This window comes from Macrobrachium nipponense, chromosome 26, assembly GCF_015104395.2.
Source record: "Macrobrachium nipponense isolate FS-2020 chromosome 26, ASM1510439v2, whole genome shotgun sequence".
NCBI classification, from domain to species: domain Eukaryota; kingdom Metazoa; phylum Arthropoda; class Malacostraca; order Decapoda; family Palaemonidae; genus Macrobrachium; species Macrobrachium nipponense.
In genome coordinates, this window is record NC_087215.1 from 73,968,416 (window position 1) to 73,991,400 (window position 22,985).

Below are 22,985 nucleotides of genomic sequence, written 5' to 3' on the forward strand. Positions count from 1 at the left end.
AGGACATCAGAGCAATCGACAAAAGTGCAAGACATCAATTGGCAACAGATTAATTGCCAACATAGCAATAAGCAATAGAGCAATTGGCAATAGAGCAATATGGGCATGATACAATATGGCCCTCAATTATACTCTGATCGACGTTGCCATTTCAGCTCTCCTATTTGGGGGCGGGGGGGGGGGGGTGGGGGGGGGGGGGGGGGGGGGGGGGGGGGGGGGGGGGGGGGGGGGGGGGGGGTGGCGATTCACATCCCTCTACATGCAAATACATACATACATACATTATATATATACACATATATATGTATATATACACATATTAATGTCAGTCTCTTCTGAGTAATAATGATAATAATAATAATCATAATAATAAAAATATATATACTTCATATAACACTACTATAAATAACAATAATAATAGGCTGCCTTCTCTATAACCTTCAATTAGCGTCTATGGAATAACAGAAGTATTATCTGATGACCGAGCATTTCCAATAACAATAGGAACTAAGCGTAAGAGTTACGGAGAGAGAGAGAGAGAGAGAGAGAGAGAGAGAGAGAGAGAGAGAGAGAGAGAGAGAGAGAGAGAATCCCTGAGCCGGCTTCCAGCCTTGAAGGGTGAGGGAAAATCTGATCGATGTCTCTTTCACAAAGAAAAAAAAAAAAAAAAAAAAAAATATATATATATATATATATATATATATATATATATATATATATATTATATATATATATATATATACCAAGGTACGAATGCCGTTTAAAAGTCCAGTTCACCCTACCTCTGGAAAATCTGACACCCAAGGGGAATTATAACTGACAAGTTCTGAGTCCCGACAGGTGCAAGCGAAGCACTTATTCACTTAATTCCCCTTGGTGGTGTCAGTCTAATGCCGAGGTATAGGGAACTGGAGATTTGTGGCTTTATATATTATTTATATATATATATATATATATATATATATATATATATATATATATATATATATTATATGTATATATATATATATATATATATATATATATATATATATATATATATATAGTGTGTGTGTGTGTGTGTAAACAGATTCCCTGATACATTTCTAGAGGAGAACCGATTTCCAATTTCAGATTTCCGCGAGCAAGGCGATCGTCTCTCACTTGAAGAAGAAGAAAAGAAGGAAAAGAAGAGACGAAGAATAAGAAGAAGAAGAAGGAGGAAGAAGAAGGAAGGGGGGAAGGAGAGAGGAGGAGGAGGAGGAGGAGGAAGACACGCGTTATCATTCCTCTTTGGCATTTAAGTAGAAGCAATAGCATAACTGGTTTCCTATACCAGTTTAAAGCATACGGCAACCTGTATAAATATATAATTTTTTGTAGGCAAAACCTGGTGTTTTCCTTTTGCTCTGTAGAGGCAGAATCTGAATCTATTTATTTATTTATTCATTTATATATTTTTTATCATAATTTTTTGGTTTGGTTTTGTATCTCAGCCAAAAAATCTTCAAGTTCTGCTCGATTTTACGAAAATCTGGTTTGTTTTATAGATTTTATTCATACATGCCAAGCTCTGGGGCAACTAAGGCCACTCAGCGTTTACAATCTAACATTAATTTAGCTAAAATTCAACAAAACTATAAATTAAGATAAATGTAAAAAACATATATAGTCTTCAATAAGATTTCAATAAACATATCTGTAAAATCTGATAGAAAGTTGAACTCAGAAATAAAAGTCACTTTTCTTTAAAAACACCACTAGTTTTAAGGAGGCAGAACCAGAAACTAAGGCTACACTACAAGGAAACATAGTCTGACTTTTTGCTGAATCTCAGCAATAAAATCTTCAAGTTTTCCTCAGTTTTAAAAAGGTAAAACATGAAACTTGGGTAAAATTCAGAAAAAATAAATTCGGGCCACTTTCTGGGCTGTATCTCAACAGCAAACACTAGAAATTTTGCGGTTCTAAAAACATAAAACTTGAAACTTAGGCTACATTTCAGAAATAATCAATTCTGACCACTTTTTGGGCTGTGTCTCAGCAGCAAAAAACTAGAAATTTTGCTCAGTTTTACAGAGGTAAACGCTGAATCTGACGCTGCATTCCCAGGAAGCAAAATCTGACATTTTTTTTTGTACAGCATCTCAGCAATAAAAACTACTAATATTACTCGGTTTTAGAGAGGTATAATGTGAAACTTAGGCTCTATATTCCGAGGAGACAGAAGCCAAGGAACACTGTCCTCACTGGTCACACAGACTAGGGAGGGTCAAATCCGAATTATCTACAGCCGATTGGAGTTTATCGCTTCAAAAGGATGTATAGGGCGACCATACGAAGCCATTGAGTCCTCCGTCATGGCATCCACGATAGACCAATGAATGTACTTCTGGACTTACGCTTATCGATTCCTTTGGCATATCCCAAGAGGGAAGAAGCGCTAGGACACAGCGCCCAAAGCGTTGATGGCTTACACGAGCCCTCCTGGAAATCGGTGAGGCTCTGGCGCGGTGCCAGTTCCAGCAGAGCCCACGGCCAACGCAACATGCTCTTCTTTTTTTTTTCTTTTTGAGGGGGCGTTTCATTCACTCTCCTTTTTATTTCAATTCCCAACTTCTTATTACTTATTTTATTTCTGCCTTTTTTTTCATTCAAAACTCATTCTTAGACATTTCCTTTTTAATATCTCTTTGTTATTAAATCCAACATACGTTACTTTTACGTCGTAATCTGCCGTCTTTTCCGCTGACTCGGTGAGTAAGCCTACAAACTAGTTCTTTGTTGTTGTTGTTGTTGTTGGGGAGTAGGAAAGGTCTAAGGAATAGCTTAAAAAGGTCTGACAAAGGTGTTTCACGCAGAGTTAAAGATACAGGAATTTTAGGATAGGATATTTATGATTTATTTATCAGAATGGAAATGTAAAAAATAAATAATGCGCACGTAAAACAGTACCGAACAATTATTTCTAATGAAATAATAACCTATTATCTATTTTAAACTCCACTGGTGAAACCAGGAGATATTTATCCGTAGACTTTAGCAGCACGTTTTAATTTACGTTAAAAGCTGGGCATATAATGTTTGTTGTATTTTCCCTTTTCTGTCAGGATTTTCTCAATTCAAACGTTAATTTCAGTTGTTTTTATTTTCTATCTCGGTTATCAAAACCATCGAATACTATATATATATATATATATATATATATATATATATATATATATATATACTATATAATATATATATACACATATATATATACACATATATATATATATATATAGTATATGTATGTATATATAATATATATATGTATATATATATATATATATATATATATATATATATCAAAATCTACTGAAATCACAGTAGGACTGCCTAAGAACAGAAGGAGTCATTTTAGCCACTGTAAAAGCTGTGAACGTTTTCTGCACAATAAATGTGAACGTTTTCTGCACAACGATTGTTGTTAACGTTTTCTGCATAATAAATGCTTAACATTTTTACACAGCAATTCTTGGACGTTTTCTGCACAATAAATGCTGTGAATGTTTCCTGCACAATAAATGCGGTGAATGTTTCCTGCACAATAAATGCTGCGGACATTTCTACAGCAATTCCTGTAAACGTTTTCTGCACAATAAATTATGTGAACGCTTTCTGCACAATAATTCCTGTTAACGATTTCTGCACAATAAATGCTGTTAACATTTTAACACAGCAATTCTTGTGAACGTTTTCTGTACAGCAAATGCTGTGAACATTTTCTCCACAACAAATGCCTTCTGAAAAGAAAAAAAACACGAGCCTCCAGATGAAGACGGAACTAGAGAAACCTAATCCCAATGGACGATTGGGCGCCACAAACAGTAATGAATCTGGCGCCATCGTCGTGTTACCCGCCCCCCCTACCCCCCAAAAAAAAATCCCCCCTCTCAGAAAAAAAAAATCCCCAACAACATCCCCCCCCCCCCTTTCTCTCTCTCTTCCAAAAAAAAATAAATAAATAAATAAAAACACCTACAAATCCCCTTTACAAAATACACCCACCAGAAACACCCCCACCTATAAATTGCATCCCGACAAAACAGCCTTCCAATCCTTATATATATATATATATATATATAATATATATATATATATATATATATATATATATATATATATATATATATATATATATATATATATATAAGCATGCTTTACTCAAACTTGTACAAAAAGGAAACTCACACTCACAAACACACACTACACACTGATTATCTTGATGTTCGCGTGCGGCTAATCCAAATAATATGAGTCATTTTCCTTTGCGCTAAGCCAACTAGACGACACTGTTCATGGAATACTAAACATAGGTTTCACCTCTTATCCCAAATAAGAGTTACAGCAACAACAAAAAAGACATTAAAATAACTTCGAAATCAAGGCGTCACCGCCGTTTCTTATATAGATCAAGGTATGTTTAAACACAATCCAATCGTGAACAAGTAAAAGGTGCGCCTTACTATGACTAACTCTTACCTTAAATTAAAATAAAATAAAAAACACTAAGGCTAGAGGGCTGCAATTTGGTGATGACTGGAGGTAGATGATCACCGCACCAATTGGCACCCCTCTAGTGCGGACGGGCATACAAATAGCCATCTCAATGGTTTTCTTCTACGGAAAGCTAAAACAAAACGCCGAAATTCTTGGCCTATTCTAAGTTTCCACAATAAAATTAAAGAACGTATTACAAAATGAAGGAAAAATGGACAATGAAAGACTAGAGGTTAGATGATCACCGCACCAATTGGCACCCCCTCTAGCCTCAGCAGTGTTTTCAGTGCGGACGGGCATACAAATACGCCATCTCAATGGTTTTTCTTCTACGGAAAGCTAAAACAAACGCCGAAATTCTTGGCCTATTCTAAGTTTCCACAATAAAATTAAAGAACGTATTACAAAATGAAGGAAAAATGGACAATGAAAGACTTAGAGGTTTGAATTTCATAACAAAATGGAAAGTGGAAAAAAAAAAAAAACTTAAAACTCTTCCCCTCGCGTCCGGTTTCCACACATCGGTCTATGTCTGACAACGTGCTCTCTGAATCGCTCCTCCGGAGTATTGATCGCCGCCCTGAAGGATCCCTCTAATCATACGTATTAAGGTATGAGCCAGTCCCAAGCCTTCTCGTTAATTTTAGATCGCTTCTACGAGGCCATTTACCAAATGACAGGCGTCCCGTGCTCCATAATTATCACTCTGACCTTGTTGGGACTAGGGTTGGGGTGCATAATAGTCTTCATTATGATTGCGAAGTGCTTATGGGCAGGCAGGTACATAAAGGCCGCGTTCGGTGCATAACAAAACTCCGGCACACGGTACACTGGTGCCCCAAGTCCTGTGGCCTTCAGCCATCACACAAACCAGTACGCCTCTCTTTGATCTTCGCAAAACATCGATTGGTTTTGCGCCTTTCGTTGCTGTTTCCGTCACGCCTTTCATGACGAAACCTCACAACGTCATGAAAGGGACATCGGCTCTGCTTTCCTTTCAACCTACAGCGCGATCTAGTTTCTAAATCCTTTTCTGGTTTTCATCTATTCCTCACATTGATCATTTTACGTCAGAATTATTACATAAATTAGGTTTCCGAGTTCTGTGTAGGCCTAGTTTTTTACTCGGCGGTGGGTTTGGCAACTTTCGTCTTTCGCTATCTGTCATGTTGCCTCTCAGCTTCAACAGAAAAGTTTTCTTTAGACGTTGAATGGAATCAATTGGCCTTCACTGAAACCAATATTAATTATTCTGGACTGTGCGTCTATACTGTCTCCCTGAGCATTCACTGAACTTTCAGTTATGATTTTGCCCATTTATTTTGAGGTGTTTGATCATAAAAAACCAAACAAATAAAAAATTAACTACCGGTTTGATATGAAGTGTATATCCCTGCTGTTCGTGCTGTACCAAGAAGCTTCGTGCACAGGTTGTGACACATTAATATACTACTGAAAGGAAAAGTGGATGGCCAGTTCGTGCGCGTGACTTGAATAGCGTGCTAGACTAAGCGCGTGCTGACAACACGACACAAACCCCCTTGACTTTCGTTTTAGATGAAGAAGTGCGAAAAGAACAAAAATGGCAACGCTTTTTCTCCGGCTAGTGCTGGATACAGTTATAGTTGGCCTTATGGCAGCAAAATTATTCTTTTTCTTAAGAGCAGCCCGTAAAGTTAGTTACTCTTGTGGGGCAAAGCGTTCCTTTGGCATATCGCTAGACAACGGCCAGTGTACAGCAAAGCCTGTTTGGACACTCTCTTTAATTCCCGTTCAGTAAATAAATAATTCGTTCTAAGGTCTTCCATTCCCAGACGAAGATTGCCACACAATACTGAGTCTAGCATTTTTGCTCTTTATAAAGTAACGACTTCGTAAAATCAATATCTTTTGTTTTAAACAAGCAAAAGAAAAGAGCTCCATTCTAAAATCCGCTTAGGTCTAGCATTTTTTATCTAATTACCAAGATCTGAAGGAACACTATGCCGAGAAATATTTCTTTATAATTACCACATCAACCGTCCATCACGACCGAGTCATACAAAGTTTCAGATGTGAATAGACTTTTATTTGTTTATTGAAAATGAAGACTTCATTTCCATTTTCCCGTCTCTGGACGTAGTACGTAATAGTTTTGTGGGAGACTCAGTGAGCGAATATCTGAAAAAATTATTGACTCTAAAAATAAAACGAATATATAACTGGTACGCACAAGGAAACTGAGTGTATGTAGAATGTATTCACGGTGATGAACTGTGAAAAAATTCCAAAATCGTTTAGTTCAAAACATAAATCGAAATTAAAGATGTATCTGTACACTGCTCATGTCAAAAGATTTGGATCTTTCCCAGATAGTGACCCCAAGGGCGTTAGAGGGTCGTTATTTAGGCCTAATATTTCTTGGGGGTCATTATCTTTGTGATATTTACACTCTTTTGCTTGTGTTGTTACGGTCATCCCCAAATTGCTTGTACTAAACAAACCTTTGCAAAGGTGGATACGTACCGGGTTAAGATCCAAAGACTTCAGAGGGCGTGAGTTCTAATCATTGGTGTAATATGTAGGCTTCAAGTCTACGTACATTTGGAACTCGTGTGAAACTCAAGTCTACGTACATTTGGAACTCGTGTGAAACTCAAGTCTACGTATATTTGGAACTCGTTTGAAACTGATGTCCTAACCTATGAAACGTAAGGAAGTCTCCCAAATGGCTGAAATGAGTCTAAAGGGCCCCATACAATGAATGATTGTCGTTATCAACCCACACAAACACACACACACACTATACTCTGTTTTTTTCCATTCGTCCATCCGCCTGCGGTGTTTTTGTATGGTAACACTGCGTCCCGGGTTTTAGTTAGTTACATTCAGCTTACACTCAACGATTATAATAATATCCGATTCCGAATATTAACGGTGTAATTCACATACAGTAAATTATTAAAACACTTTTCAGTTGCAAATGTACACCCAAATATCCTTTTATTTACCTAAAACTTACACATAGCGTAACTATCTAAAGCCCGGGACGCAGTGTTACCATACAAAAACACCACAGGCGGATGGACAGATGGAAAAAAACAGAGTATAGTCAGACAGTATGAACGATCTCCACACCGATTTCAGTCTGTACAAAGATTTTGTCTCTGGAAGACGTAGCATCATCTCTAGAAGAGACTTACCCATACATTGCACGACCCTGTGTATGACAGACATAAGTCGCTAGCCAGCAACCTGGTCGTGACAGATTCCCGATGAGATCGTTCAGACCCGAAACTCCGCCCACTTTTGCATTCAAACAAGCCCATACACAATGCTTTTCCGAACCGTTACAGACAGTCGCTCAGACAATCGTTCAGTGTATGGGCCTCTATAGACGTGGAGGCTTCGGGCCACCTGAACTAAATCAAATGCCACGAACCTGGCATGCGAGTTGGTCGGAGAGGCCGACGGACTCCGCCCACTTTTGGTCGGACGATAATCCCTTAAGACAGTGAGATTTACTTCCGGTTCAGATGACCGGATCCGGCGATCGTAACGTCTATGGGGCCCTTAACGTGAAAGCACCGTCCGTTCATCACAAAGGAATGCAATGGGAGAGCTGTTACGCTTTGGCCGGCATGCCTGTATCATACCTGAGAGAGAGAGAGAGAGAGAGAGAGAGAGAGAGAGAGAAACGCCAGGTTCACGACAGACAGACAGACATAGAGAAGAGAGACGCCAGGTTCACGACAGACAGACAGACATAGAGAAGAGAGACGCCAGGTTCACGGCAGAGAGAGAGAGAGAGAGAAACGCCAGGTTCACGATAGACAGAGAGAGGAGAGAGACGCCAGGTTCACGGCAGAGAGAGAGAGAGAGAGAGGAGAGGAGAGAGAGAGAGAGAGAGAGAACAGAAACCGGCAACTCACGTTACATAATGCTAGATCTATCGACCACCCATCTCTCTCTCTCTCTCTCTCTCTCTCTCTCTCTCTCTCTCTCTCTCTCTCTCTCTCTCCGCATACTAAGCCAGACGGACGGTGAGACGACGCACCACATCCAGGCCGAACTGGGCCACGTGTGTCCAGGCGTTTCTCGGGCGCCAGTGCCATGAGGTTTCGGCACTTATGGCCCTACTGACCTAAAACCCGTCTTCATCTATCTGATGTTTGGTTCTTCCGTTACTCTGTTCCTCTCCAGGGAAACTTGGAACACCTTCCCTACTGAGGATCTCGTGCATTTGGAATTTCTTCGAAGTTCAAGCGTTGAATCGTACGATTCTCCTTGTGTTGTAATAACTGACTTACATTTTTATTTATCTGTTCATTCATTTATTTGTTAGTTAATTCATCTGTTTTCTAATAAGTGATCTCTTCTTTCTGCATTTCCCATTACCTGCTGTTTACTTCTTTCGAATGAACACGTCCATATTCTTTGGAAGCTTGAATTTCAAGTCAATGCCACCAGTGAGGTGGGCTTGTTCCGCATGAATAAAGTTCTTCATCTTCTGATTACGTTAGTATGATCATAATGACTATATTAATCACTTAAAAGTTTTTTCTGTTGAAAGTTCTAGGCGAATCTCGCTTTCGACGGCATTTCTGACGAAAAGGAAAGTTTAATTCTAAAGACACCCAAAAGCTAAGTCCTAGTGTACACCTTTTCGCCCGCCTTTCCCTGGACCAATGGGAAGCGGGATCAATGAGCAGCTGGCCAATCAGAAGCCGCCCTGGAGGTCACACCCCTCTAATCTCACCTTCGATTTTCCGAGTACGACTCCCATGAATCGAGAGCGACGTCTGGAAGGCTCCTTCTCCGCAGGAAGCTAGCCAACGGTTTTCTGCCAGGTGGAGAGAAAAGGGGTGAGTGAACGGTTTTCTGTCCAGGGGAAAGATGTGAGGGGGGGAAAGGGGGAAGAAACGAGGCTTTCATTAGAGCAGAGGGAATACGTTAACTTTTTTTTATGAACTGGTTTTGGACAACTGGATACCAAGGATGTTTAGGCCTATGGGGATAATGTCTGTCACATTCCATCAACAATGAAGAGAAATGTCACGCACAAGCGTCCATACAGAGCGCGTTCAGTCGAGTAATGGTTTGTCTATTAACTACATCTTTTATTTATATAATAACTACATAAGAAGCAAGCCCTTGAAAGAAACGGAAACAAAAGACAGTCAATGCAGCGGTGCAGATGTTGCTCGTCGTGTTTCTAATGGGAGGTGCTGATTCACAACCAAGCAGGAAGGAAGGAGTCTACCCCAAACAAGACCTAGAGCCATGTCCTATGCTCTTTCCACGTGTCTTCAAAGGCTACCACACGTCATGGATGCTTTTTAACGTCTTTGCTCCAGCGGGCAAAGTCTTAAGGCCCCCATACACAGAACGATTGTCTGAACGACTGTCTGTATCGTTCGCAAAAACACTGTGTATGGGCTTGTCTAGATGCAAAAGTGGGCGGAGCTTCGTGTCTGAACGATCTCGGCGGGAATCTGTTACGACCAGGTTGCTGGCTTGCGACTTAAGTCTGTCGTACACAGATCGTTCAATGTATGTGTTTGTCTGCCGATATAACGCTATCGGTGTGGAGATCGTTCATACTGTATGAACAGTGTGTGTGTGTGTGTGTGTGTGTGTGTGTGTGTGTGGATCGATAACGACAATCGTTCAGTGTATGGGGGCCTTTACACGAAGTCCTGTTACCTTCCCAAAGGCATGATTCTCTCGACCTGGGTAGGAAGTCTATAAAGTCTAGACCTACAAATCTCTTCGACATGCACTTTCCCTCCATAGGACAGCGTCCTATTTCAAGTCCTACGCTCCTCTCACATGCTTTCTATGCAGTATATTAACTTTTGGGAGTTTCTGTACTCTCGAAACTCCCAGAAGTTCTGACAGTTTTCATGATGTAAAAAGCAAATTTAGTTTTGGGAAATGGGTCTATCATAATATATACATATACATATATATATATACACACACATATATATATATATATATATATTATATATATATATATATATATATCTATATTATATATATATATATATGTATGTATATATATATATATATACTATATATATATATATATATATATATCTATATATGTCTATATTACTACATATCTATATATATATATATATATATATATATAACATATTATATATATATATATATATATGAGTATGATATATATACATATATATTATATATATATATATTATATATACATATATGATATATATATATTTATACATGCATATTTCGATATCTATGCACACAGTATATATATAAAATAGAATATATATTTAATATAATATATATATCTATTATATATATATATCATACATACATACATACATACATACATACATACATATAATATATATATATATATATATATATATATATCTATATGTATATATACATACATACATACATCATACATATATATATATATATATATATATATTAGATATATATATATATATATATATATATATATATATATACCTATACATATATATATATATATGTACACTTTATATATATATATATATATATATATATAATATATATATATATATATATATATATCTATATATATTATATATACATACATAATTTTTATATTTATACTATATATATATTATTTATATATACATGCATATTATATATGCACACATTTATATATATATATATATATATATATATATATATATATATATCTATATATACATACATACATACATATAAGCAGAGGCACTTATACAAGTGTGGCTTTTTAGATTCATATATCAAACCATGAATACCGATTAACATCAAACTCAACATACCTTCCGAATAACAGCTATGAAAGCCATTTCGTAACCAAAAAACTCATTCCCCTTTAATCAATAAATGCATATTTGCTAAAAAATAAATAAATAATATAAAAAACTTCACTTCTTCAATACTCTACAAAGTGTGTTTACAAAACTGTTGGTCTAAATATAGAAGTGGTCTTTGCAGCACCGCAGTGCGCAAAATGAATAAAATGAATAAAATATAATAAATTAAATATCAAAGAATTGGATTTCCTGCCAGACCAGATTCGCTGAACAGCAGCAGCAGCACCAATATAGAGTACATGTTTTGCGTCGCTGTCGAACTTCTCCACAGTTCCAGAAGTCCATTATTTCTCAGTTCCAGAGGTGCTTTATTCCTCACTTCCAGAGGTCAATTATTTCTCACTTCCAGAAGTCTTTTTTTCCTCACTTCCAGAGGTCCATTACTCCTTAATTCCAGAGGTCATTTATTTCTCAGTTCCAGAGGTCCTTTATTCCTTACTTCCAGAGGTCCATTACTCCTTAATTCCAGAGGTCATTTATTTCTCAGTTCCAGAGGTCCTTTATTCCTCACTTCCAGAGGTCCATTACTCCTTAATTCCAGAGGTCATTTATTTCTCAGTTCCAGATGTCCTTTATTCCTTACTTCCAGAGGTGCTTTATTCCTCACACTGTTGGACTGTGGAACAACCTCCCAGAGAAAGTCGTCCACTTGGAACTTTTTCAGAACTTCAAAAGAGGATGCAAGGTATTACTAACCTAATACCTCAGAATAATAATAATAATAATAATAATAATAATAAAATAATATTAATAATAATAATTCTGCTCATTCAAGACACCCACGAGATTGTAAAAAAAGCTTTCATTATGTACCCAGTGTCGACACATGAAGTATTCCTGTTGTTACTGGTCAAGGTAGAGCAACGATGGACCTACGGTGCATCTTAATCGCCTTATGAAAGTGAAACCTCTCAAGTTGATCAAATCTAAAAGGAGTGAAAAAAGGGGTTGCGGCTATCGACCTAAGGAAGGGACGCTGCACTAACCCCCCCCCCCCCCCCCCCCCCCCCCCCCAACGGGGCACCAGAGGGTTATAACCTGCTGAAGGTCGAGCGAGCAGTACTAGGCCAAGGCTGAGAAGAACTCAGCTTTCAACCTTTCTGATCTAAATAGAACCTTCCATTGACCCCTTTCAATAGTAGTTGGGCTATTTAGATAGTAGTTGGGCTCTTTAAATAGTAGCTGGGCTCTTTAAATAGTAGCTGGGCTCTTTAAATAGCAGCACGACTCTTTAAATAGCACCTCGGCTCTTCAAATAGCAGCTAGTCCTTTTTAAATAGTAGCTAGGCTCTTCAAATAGCAACTAGCCTCTTCAAATAGTAGCTGGGCTCTTTAAATGGCATCTAGCCTTTTCAAATAATAGCTGGGCTCTTTAAATAGCATCTAGTCTCTTCAAATAGTAGCTGAACTCCTTAAATAGCAGCTCAGCTCTTTAAATAGCAGCTAGCCTCTTCAAGTAGCAGCTGGTCTTTTTTAAATAGCAACTAGCCTTTTCAAATAGTAGCTGGGCTCTTTAAATAGCAACTAGACTCCTCAAATAGCAGCTGGTCTTTTTTGAATAGTGGCTAGGCTCTTCAAAAATCATCAAGCTTCTTCAGACAGTAGTGGGCTCTTTAAATATCAGCTAGTCTCTTCAAATGGCAGCTGGGCTCTTTTAATAGCAGGCAGCCTCTTTCAATAGCACCTAGACTCTTTAAATAGCAGCTGGTCTTTTCGAATAGTAGTTAGCTTCTTCCAATAACAGCCGAGCTCTTTAAACAGTACCTGGGCTCTTTAAATATCAGCTGCACTCTTCAAATAGGAGCTGGGCTCTTTAAAGAGTAGCCGGACTCTTTATATAACAGCTGGGCTCTTTAAAGAGTAGCTGGACTCTTTAAATAACAGCTGGGCTCTTTAAAGAGTAGCTGGACTCTTTAAATAACAGCTGGCCTCTTTAAAGAGTAGCTGGACTCTTTAAATAACAGCTGGCCTCTTAAAGAGTATTTGGACTCTTTAAATAACAGCTGGCCTCTTTAAAGAGTAGTTGGACTCTTTAAAGAGTAGGTGGACTCTTTAAATAACAGCTGGGCTCTTTATATAACAAATGGGCTCTTTAAAGAGTAGCTGGACTCTTTATATAACAGCTGGGCTCTTTAAAGAGTAGCTGGACTCTTTAAATAACAGCTGGCCTCTTTAAAGAGTAGCTGGACTCTTCAAAGAGCAGCTGGCCTCTTTAAAGAGTAGCTGGACTCTTTAAATAACAGCTGGGCTCTTTAAAGAGTAGCTGGACTCTTTAAATAACAGCTGGGCTCTTCAAAGAGTAGCCGGCTTCTCTCATTACTAACGATTCGTGTGTAGGTAACAACCAGACACATATGGTGTGAACCGGTTGTCTTGAAAGGGAATATATTCTTAGCGTGGGTTCGAGCTATTAAGTACTTTACATAGTGCATTTGTTTGTTTGTAGGTTCGGTTTCCCCAAGTCCCTTATACACCTACTCTCTCTCTCTCTCTCTCTCTCTCTCTCTCTCTCTCTCTCTCTCTCTCATGTATTTCTGAATAGCCTTTATTTATGTATGCATGTATGTATGTATGAGCAGCTTTTGATTTTCCTTCGTGTTTCCAGGACGAGAAAGAGAACCTGGAACAGCAGCAGCAGCGTTGCCAGATAATACAGAAGGGGGATTATTTCGCAAATTAAGACATAAAACCTAAATAAAAGTTACTATTATGCCATTCCGTTAAAAAAAGAATACTTGCGGCCTTCTTGAGAGGGCCCTGCTTAATGGGTATGTCGACCATTCACCCTCCAGTCATCAAACGTACAGAATTGCAGCCCTCTAGCTTAAGCAGTTTTTATTTTAGGTTAAAGTTTTAAAGTTAGCCATAATCGTACTTCTGGTAGCGCGATGGGTACCAACAAAACAGAGGCCAACACCGGACCGTGGCTGAGTTTCATGGCCCGCGACTAAGAGCATTATGGGCAGTGTCTGAGGCCACCACCGGACATAAGTTACAAAAGGAGATATATATATATATATATATACTTACGAGGTTGCGTTCAGGAAGAAAACGGCAATTACGTTTTCCCGACCTCTCTCTCCAGATAAAAAATTCAAGGGTTCCTGTTTTGTCATAATTGCACGAACTTGTGCCTCTTAACACTTGCGCGCTCGCAAGCCAGCTCAACACACACACACACACACACACACAATGACGTAAAGAGGAGGAGTTAGGAAACCGGAGGAAATGGCTAAAACACCGACGGCGCTCGAGAAGGAATCATCAGTAATGGCGCTTTTCCGACCACTAAAGAAACAAAAGAGGTGACAACGTCTAGATTTATTTCGACTTTTTCTTCTTTTTTTTTTTGCCAGATGCCCCTCTTTCTTTCTTTTGTCTTTTTTTTTATCTCTCTCTCTCTCTCTTCTCTCTCTCTCTCTCTCTCTCTCTCTCTCTCTGTCAGTGCATGCATGATTGCAAGATGTTTCTGACTGGAATACACCTCGTTTAACAAACTGATTATTTACAGAGGGATATCACTTCAAATTCATTTGGAATTGTTTTAAAGTCATTCTTCTTTTTAACAAAGACTTTACCTAAGATGCCCTCCCGGATGACCTGACATGACTTCCCAGATGGTTTAAGACATCCTGTCAGACGACCTGACATGACCTGAGACGTCCTTTCAGATGACATGACATGACCTCTCAGATTATCTAAGATGTCCTGTCAGACGACCTGAGATGACCTGAGACGTCCTTTAAGATGACATGACATGACCTCTCAGATTATCTAAGACGTCCTGTCAGACGACCTGACATGACCTGAGACGTCCTTTAAGATGACATGACCTCTCAGATTATCTAAGAAGTCCTGTCAGACGACCTGAGATGACCTGAGACGTCCTTTAAGATGACATGACCTCTCAGATTATCTAAGACGTCCTGTCAGACGACCTGACATGACCTGAGACGTCCTTTAAGATGACATGACCTCTCAGATTATCTAAGACGTCCTGTCAGACGACCTGACATGACCTGAGACGTCCTTTAAGATGACATGACCTCTCAGATTATCTAAGACGTCCTGTCAGACGACCTGACATGACCTGAGACGTCCTTTAAGATGACATGACCTCTCAGATTATCTAAGACGTCCTGTCAGACGACCTGACATGACTTGAGACGTCCTTTCAGATGACATGACATGACCTCTCAGATTATCTAAGACGTCCTGTCAGACGACCTGACATGACCTGAGACGTCCTTTAAGATGACATGACATGACCTCTCAGATGATCTAAGCCGTCCTGTCAGACGACCTGACATGACCCAAGAAGTCCTCCTAGATGATATGAGACTGCAAAGTTGAGCTCGACTTCAGCGGCAAGCATTTATTTTTCATCCGTTAAAGGTGTCGTTCTCAAACATGGCATCCTCTCATGAAGCGGACAGACACTCACGCCCACACGCCCACTCGGATACCCTGCAACTCTCTCTCTCTCTCTCTCTCTCTCTCTCTCTCTCTCTCTCTCTCTCTCTCCTCGCCTCTCATCGCTCTCTCTCTCTCGCCAGGAGTCTCTCATCCTTTGAACCTTCAATTGTCAACACTTCATGTACAGAGTCAAGTCCCTAAACCCAAGAAGTCTCCTGAGGGAAATCTTAGCCTGCAAAGAGAGAGAGAGAGAGAGAGAGAGAGAGAGAGAGAGAGAGAGAGAGAGAGAGAGAGAGAGACTAATTAAACCGCAATACGCCGTCAATTTCCCTTCAAATTCCTTCATTAACCTCTATGATTCCCGGTGTGCTGACTCTCTCTCTCTCTCTCTCTCTCTCTCCATCGTCTGATTTTTATAAATTAATTGTGTATAGCATTTATTTATATATATATATATATATATATATATATATATATATATATATATATATACATACACATATATGTGTGTATATATATATATATATATCTATATATATATATATATATATATAATATATATATTATATATATATAGTCATAATGAGTCTGTAGCCTCTGAGACTACTGAACTGATCCACGGCGGAGGTTAAAAGCGATTCCACTCTCTCCCTCTGGACTCAGGAGCTCTTGAGTCTAGAGAGAGCCTTCTACTTCCACCTTTCCTGAACTCCTCTCTCCTAACAACGACGTCACCATCAAAGGTCCCATCGCTTGCTTGACCTTCGACTTATATTCTATATTCCATTCTTAGGTGGAACCTTGGCTCACCTTGGCATAAGTGGGTTGACAGAAAGCACTGGAACAAAGTGCCGTGAATTATTCATGCGTTCTCGCGCGTCAGAATCGTCAAGTAGGCGAGAGCAAGCACTTTTTTTTTTCAAACGTTTGATTCTTTTAGCAGAGAAATTATTCAGAAGATGTGCAAGGCCACCAAAGGGTCCACTGCCTTGAAATTCAAGCTTCCAAAAATTATTATTATTATTATTATTATTATTATTATTATTATTATTATTATTATTATTATTATTATTATTATATTATTATTATTTTAGATATTTTAATTATATATTTAATATTATTTATTATTATTATTATTATTATTATTATTATTATTTATTGGGTTATTATTATTATTATTATTATTACCCAGAGGGCGACCCCTATTCATATAGAACAAGCCCACCACAGGGGCCACTGACTTGAAAATCAAGCTTCCAAAAAATATTGCGGTGTTCATTAAGAATAAGTAAGAGGAGGTAAAGAGAAATACAGAAAGAAGAGACTAGACTCATTATATAAAATAAATCAATAAATTAACAAACAGATAAAATTGTATCAAAATGCACTCTTCGCTTGAACTTCTGAAGAAGTTTCAATTGCACGACATCCTCTGGAAGGCTGTTCTACAGTCCAAGGATGTGAGGAATAAAGAACCTCTGGAACCGAGGAATAAAGGACTTCTGGAACTGCGGAATAGAGAACCTCTGGAATTGAGAAATAAAGAACCTCTGGAACTATGGAATTAAGGACCTCTGGAACTGAGGAATAAAGAACGTCTGGAACTGAGAAATAAAGGACCTCTGGAACTAAGGAATATAGGACCTCTGAAACTGAGGAATAAAAGACTTCTGGAACTAAGGAATAAAGAACTTCTGGAACTGAGAAATAAAGAACCTCTGGAACTGAGGATAAAGGACCTCTGGAACTAAGGAATAAAGGACCTCTGGAACTGAGGAATAAAGGACCTCTGGAACTAAGGAATAAATGACCTCTGGAACTGAGGAATAAAGGACCTCTGGAACTAAGGAATAAATGACCTCTGGAAACGGAGGAATAAAAGGGACCTCTGAACTAAAGGAATAAGTACCTCTGGAACTGAGTAATAAAGTACCCTCTGGACTAAGGAAATAAATGACCTCTGGAACTGAGGAAGTAAAGACCTCTGGAGAACTGAATGAATAAAGACCTCTCTGAACTAAGTGTAAGGGACCTCTGGAACTAAAAGATAAAATGACCTCTGGAACTGAGGAATAAAGGACCTCTGGACTAAGGCCAATTAAAATGGAACTCTGAAACTGGAAGGAATAAAGACCTGGAACTAAGGAATAAATGAACCTCTGGAAACCTGAGGGTAAAAGACCTCTGGGAACTGAGAATAAGGACCTCTGGAACTAAGGGATAAAGGACCCTCTGAACTAAGGAATAAATGGACCTCAAATGGGAACTGAGGAATAAGGTGGACCTCTGGAACTAAAAAGGAAATAAATGGACCTGGCTCCCTGGAACTGAGGAATAAATAGGACATCTGGACCTAAGGAATAAATGACCTCTGGAACTGATGAGTAAAAGACCTCTGGAACTGAGGAATAAAAGACTACTGACTGGAAGGGATAAGGGACCTCTGGAACTAAGGAATAAGAATGACCTCTGGAACTGAGGAATAAAAGGACCCTCTGGAACTAAGGAATAAATGGAACTCTGGAACTGATGAATAAGGCCTCTGGAACTAAGGAAAAATAAATTAACTCCTGGAACTGAGGAGTTCAAAAGGAACCCCTCTGGAACTGAGGAATAAAGGACCTCTGGAACTAAGGGAAATAAAGGACCTCTGAACTAAGGAATAAAATGGAACTCCTGGAACTGAGGGAATAAAGGACCTCTGAACTGGAAGGAATAAAGACCTCTGGAACTAAGAAAAATAAAAATTTTGGAAAACCCCCCCTCTGGAACTGAGGGAATAAAGGACCTTCCCTTGGGAACTAAGGGAATAAAGGGCCTCTGGAACTAAGGGAATAAAGGACCTCTTGGAACCTGGAAATTGGTAAAAGGAAACCCTCTGGGAACTAAGGAATAAAGGAACCTCCTGGAAACTGGGAAGGAAAAGGTTACAAGAAACCTCTGGAACTGAGGATAAAGGACCTCTGGAACTAAGGGAATAAAGGACCTCTGGAACTAAGGAAATAAAGACCTCTGGAACTTGGAATAAAGGAACCTCTGGAACCTAAGGAATAAATGGAACCTCTGGAAAACTTAGAAAAAGGACCTCTGGCAAACTAAGGAATAAATGACCTCTGAACTGGAAGGGATTAAAAGGACCTCTGGAACTGAAGGAAATAAAGACCTCTGAACCTGGGATAAGTCCCTCTGGAACTTAGGAATAAATGTAAAACTCTGGAACCTGAGGATACAGGACTCTTGAACTAAGTAATAAATGACCTCTGGAACTGGAAGGAATAAAGGACCCTCTGGAACTAAGGAAATAAAATGACCTCTGAACTGAGGCGTAAAAGACCTCTGGAACGGAGGAATAAGGCCTCTAGAACTAAGCGGATAAAGGACCTCTGGAACTAAGGAATAATGACCTCGGAACTGAGGAATAAGCCTCTGGAACTACAGTCATAATTTATTGACTCTGGAACTGCGAATAAAGGACCTCTGAACTAAGGATAAATGAACCTCTGTAACTGAGGAAGTAATAGACCTCTGAAACTGGAGGATAAAGGACCTCTGAACTAAGGATAAAGGACCTCGGGAAACTAAGGAAATAAATGACCCTCTGGAACTGATGAATAAAGGAACGCTGGAACTGAGTAATAAAGGACCTCTGAACTTGAGGATAAAGGACCTCTGACGAGAAATAAATTACTCTGGAACTGAGGATTAAGACTCTGAACTGAGGATAAAAAGGCTCTGGAACTAAGAAAATAATGACCTCTGGAACTGAGGAATAAAGGACCCTCTGGAACTAAGGAATAATGACCTCGGAACTGAGGAATAAAAGGACCTCTGGAACTGAGGAATAAAGGACCTCTGGAACTAAGAAAAAAGACCTAAATGGAACTGAGGAGTAAAAAGACCTCTGGAATGAGGAATAAAGGACCTCTGGAACTAAAGAAATAAATGACCTCTGAACTGAAAGGAATAAAGGACCTCTGGAACTAAGGAATAAATGACCTCTGGAACTGATAACAAAGGAACTCTGGAAACTGAAGGGAATAAAGGACCCCTCTGGAAGAGGAATAAATGGACCTCTGGAACTTGAGGAATAATGACCTCTGGAATTAACTAATGAATAAATGACTCGGAAACCTAAGGAATAAAGGCCCTGGACTGAGGAATAAGGATTTCTGGAAACTAAGGAAGGAACTCTGGAACTGAGGAATAAAGGACCTCTGGAACTGAAGGAATAAAGGATCTGACTAAGGAATAAAGACCTCGGAACTGGCCGGAAATAAAGGAATTTTCTGAATAAAGGGGAAAAAAAATAAATGAAAAAAAAAAAAAACCTCGGAACTGAGGAATAAAGGATAATGACCTAAGGGAAAATTAAACCCTCCGGTAACTGGAAAGGGAATAAATGACCTCTGGAACTAATAAAATAATGGAACCTCAGGAACTAAGAAAATCCTGGAAACCTCCTTGTAACCTGGGAATAAAGGATTTCTGGAACTAAGGAATAAATGACCTCTGGAACTGAGGAGTAAAAGACCTCTGGAACTGAGGGATAATGGACCTCTGGAACTAAGGAATAAAGGACCTCTGGAACTGAGTAACAAAGGAACTCTGGAACTGTGGAATAAAGAACCTCTGGAGAGGTTCAAAGAAATTAAGATGGAAGAATGAGAATACGAACAGAGGCGCAGTCAAAAGAATGATATGAGTTGCAGTTAAACATTGCATAACGCACTTTTATAAACTTGGACCTCCTTATCGATAGTCGAGTTATTTCCGGGTCGCATTCCTCTGCCCGGATCAATGACTGATTTGCTTCCGCCAGTCGATGGTAATCAATCAGTGAATCTGTCTCTTGTACCTAAATTGTTAAATGAACTTTTATAATTTTGGCAATGTTGCTGTAAGCAGAAAGGTTTTGAGAATTTTTGCAAAATCTACACATTTCTGGCAATAGCTATAAGGATAATTGTTTTTTTTTTTAATACCTGCTACAACAAATACTCGATTTTTTTCAAGAAAATCACGCAAAATTTAACTGTACCACATAAGTGGTAAAGAAAACACTAATTTTGTATAATTTCTGAAATTTGCTTTGAAAATTAAATTCTATCTATATTGCCTGTAAAATAGCAGTCACTATCACTCGGACTTCGGCTATAATCCCTAACCGACTTCTATAAATATAGCAACGTCTGCCCACGCACAGTGTGCCAAGGCACCACAAGGTTACAACGGCCCACTCCCCCCCCCCCCCACCGTCCCCCCCCCCCCCCCCCCCCCCCCCCCCCCCCACAACCTGCCTTACTACCAAAATAAATGCCAAAGTTCAGTGCTGTCCTCTGACAGAACAGAAGTGAAATTTTTTTATGCCATTTGGTCAACTTTTCCCTCCTCCTCCTCCTCCTCCTCCTCCTCCTCCTCCTCCTCCTCCTCCTCCTCCTCCTCCTCCTGAGAGGGCCTAGAGAACTCTGGTCACACTCCCGACAGTTAAGTGTCAATTCCCGTGCCAAAGTTTGGGTTTGAGGGGCGAGGAAGCTGGGGGGGATGGGTACGGGTGGGGGCAAGAATCTTTAGAATTCCTGACATTCAGCAGAGACTCGGTATCTCTTGTTTCCTCTTTCCACAGTCGCGTTCAGATTGTTGCAGAAGGTCAGGGAGGCTAAAGAAAGGTATGCTCATGTGACTGGGTTGAAAATGTACCCACAAAATTATGTCTGTTACATTGTACAGTACTTGAATATTATAGTAGGTCCCTCAATATACATTAAGTCCTCAGTAAAGGGTCCGAACAGGACCGAAAATACTTGGCTATCTCGCTTTTTCATTTTTTCCTTAGTGGCAAAAAACCTTTATTAATTCCTTGAATATTTTATAAAGTCCCTGAATATCATATAAAGTCTTTGAATATTATATGAAGTCACTGAATATCATAAAAACTCCTTGAAAATTATATTAAGTATTTTAAGATTGTATAAAGTCCTTGAATATTATATTAAGTCCTTGAATGCAATATTAAGTCCTTGAATATTTTATAAAGTCCTTGTAATATTACAATAGGTCCTTCAATTTTATATAAAGTACTTGAATATTACATTAAGTCCTTGAATATTACATTAGGTCCTTCAATATTATATAAAGTCCTTGAATATTATATTAAGTCTTTGAATATTATACATTGTCCTGGAATTTCATATCAAGTCCCTGAATATCATATTAAGTCCTTGAATATTATACAAAATCCTTGAATATCATATCAAGTCCTCGAATGTTATATAAAGTCCTTGAATATTATATCAAGTTCCTGAATATCATATTAAGCCTTAAATATCATACCAAGTCCTTCAATATTACATCAAGTCCTTGAATATTATACAACGCCTTGAGTATTACATCAAGTCCTTGAATATTATACAACGCCTTGAGTATTACATCAACTCCTTGAATATTATACAACGCCTTGAGTATTACATCAAGTCCTTGAATATTATACAACGCCTTGGGTATTACATCAAGTCCTTGAATATTATACAACGCCTTGAGTATTACATCAGGTCCTTGAATATTATACAACGCCTTCAGTATTACATCAAGTCCTTGAATATTATACAACATCTTGAGTATTACATCAAGTCCTTGAATATTATACAACGCCTTCAGTATTACATCAAGTCCTTGAATATTATACAACGCCTTGAGTATTACATAAAGTCCTTGAATATTATACAACGCCACTGAGTATTACATCAAGTCCTTGAATATTATATTAAGCTTTCTTAACATTATATTAAGCCCTTGAATATTATAGCAGACCCTTGTAATATTATATCAAATCCTCGTAATATTGTATTACTGTTCAATGGCCTTCCAGAAATCGCTGAGAGAGAGAGAGAGAGAGAGAGAGAGAGAGAGAGAGAGAGAGAGAGAGAGAGAATGTTTTCTCTATTCTAAAAATAAGGCAAAACATATTAAAAGAAAAAATGTTTAAAAATAAAAAGCAGAGTGGTAAGATGCCGACGGTGGTCAGCTGATCAATTGATCAATATATTCCGACCACGGAAGACGCGCTGGCGTCGGTACTTTTGGTGAAAAGCAGTAGCAGCTACTTATTTTGAGTTAAAGCAGTAGCTGCTACTTATTTTGTGTGAAGAGCAGTAGCTGCTGCTACTTTTGGTAAAAAGC

The 22,985-nt window shown here is 38.7% G+C and overlaps 1 protein-coding gene across 1 annotated transcript in view; it reads right to left on the reverse strand.

Annotated features, from left to right (window-relative positions):
• Positions 1-22,985, reverse strand: part of LOC135200429 (glutaminase liver isoform, mitochondrial-like) — a gene marked incomplete in the record, with an annotated part of 185,304 nt that overhangs the window by 128,231 nt on the left and 34,088 nt on the right. The window contains 1 exon segment of the mRNA XM_064229065.1: positions 9,260-9,343. Coding sequence (XP_064085135.1) covers positions 9,260-9,343 — 84 coding nt within the window.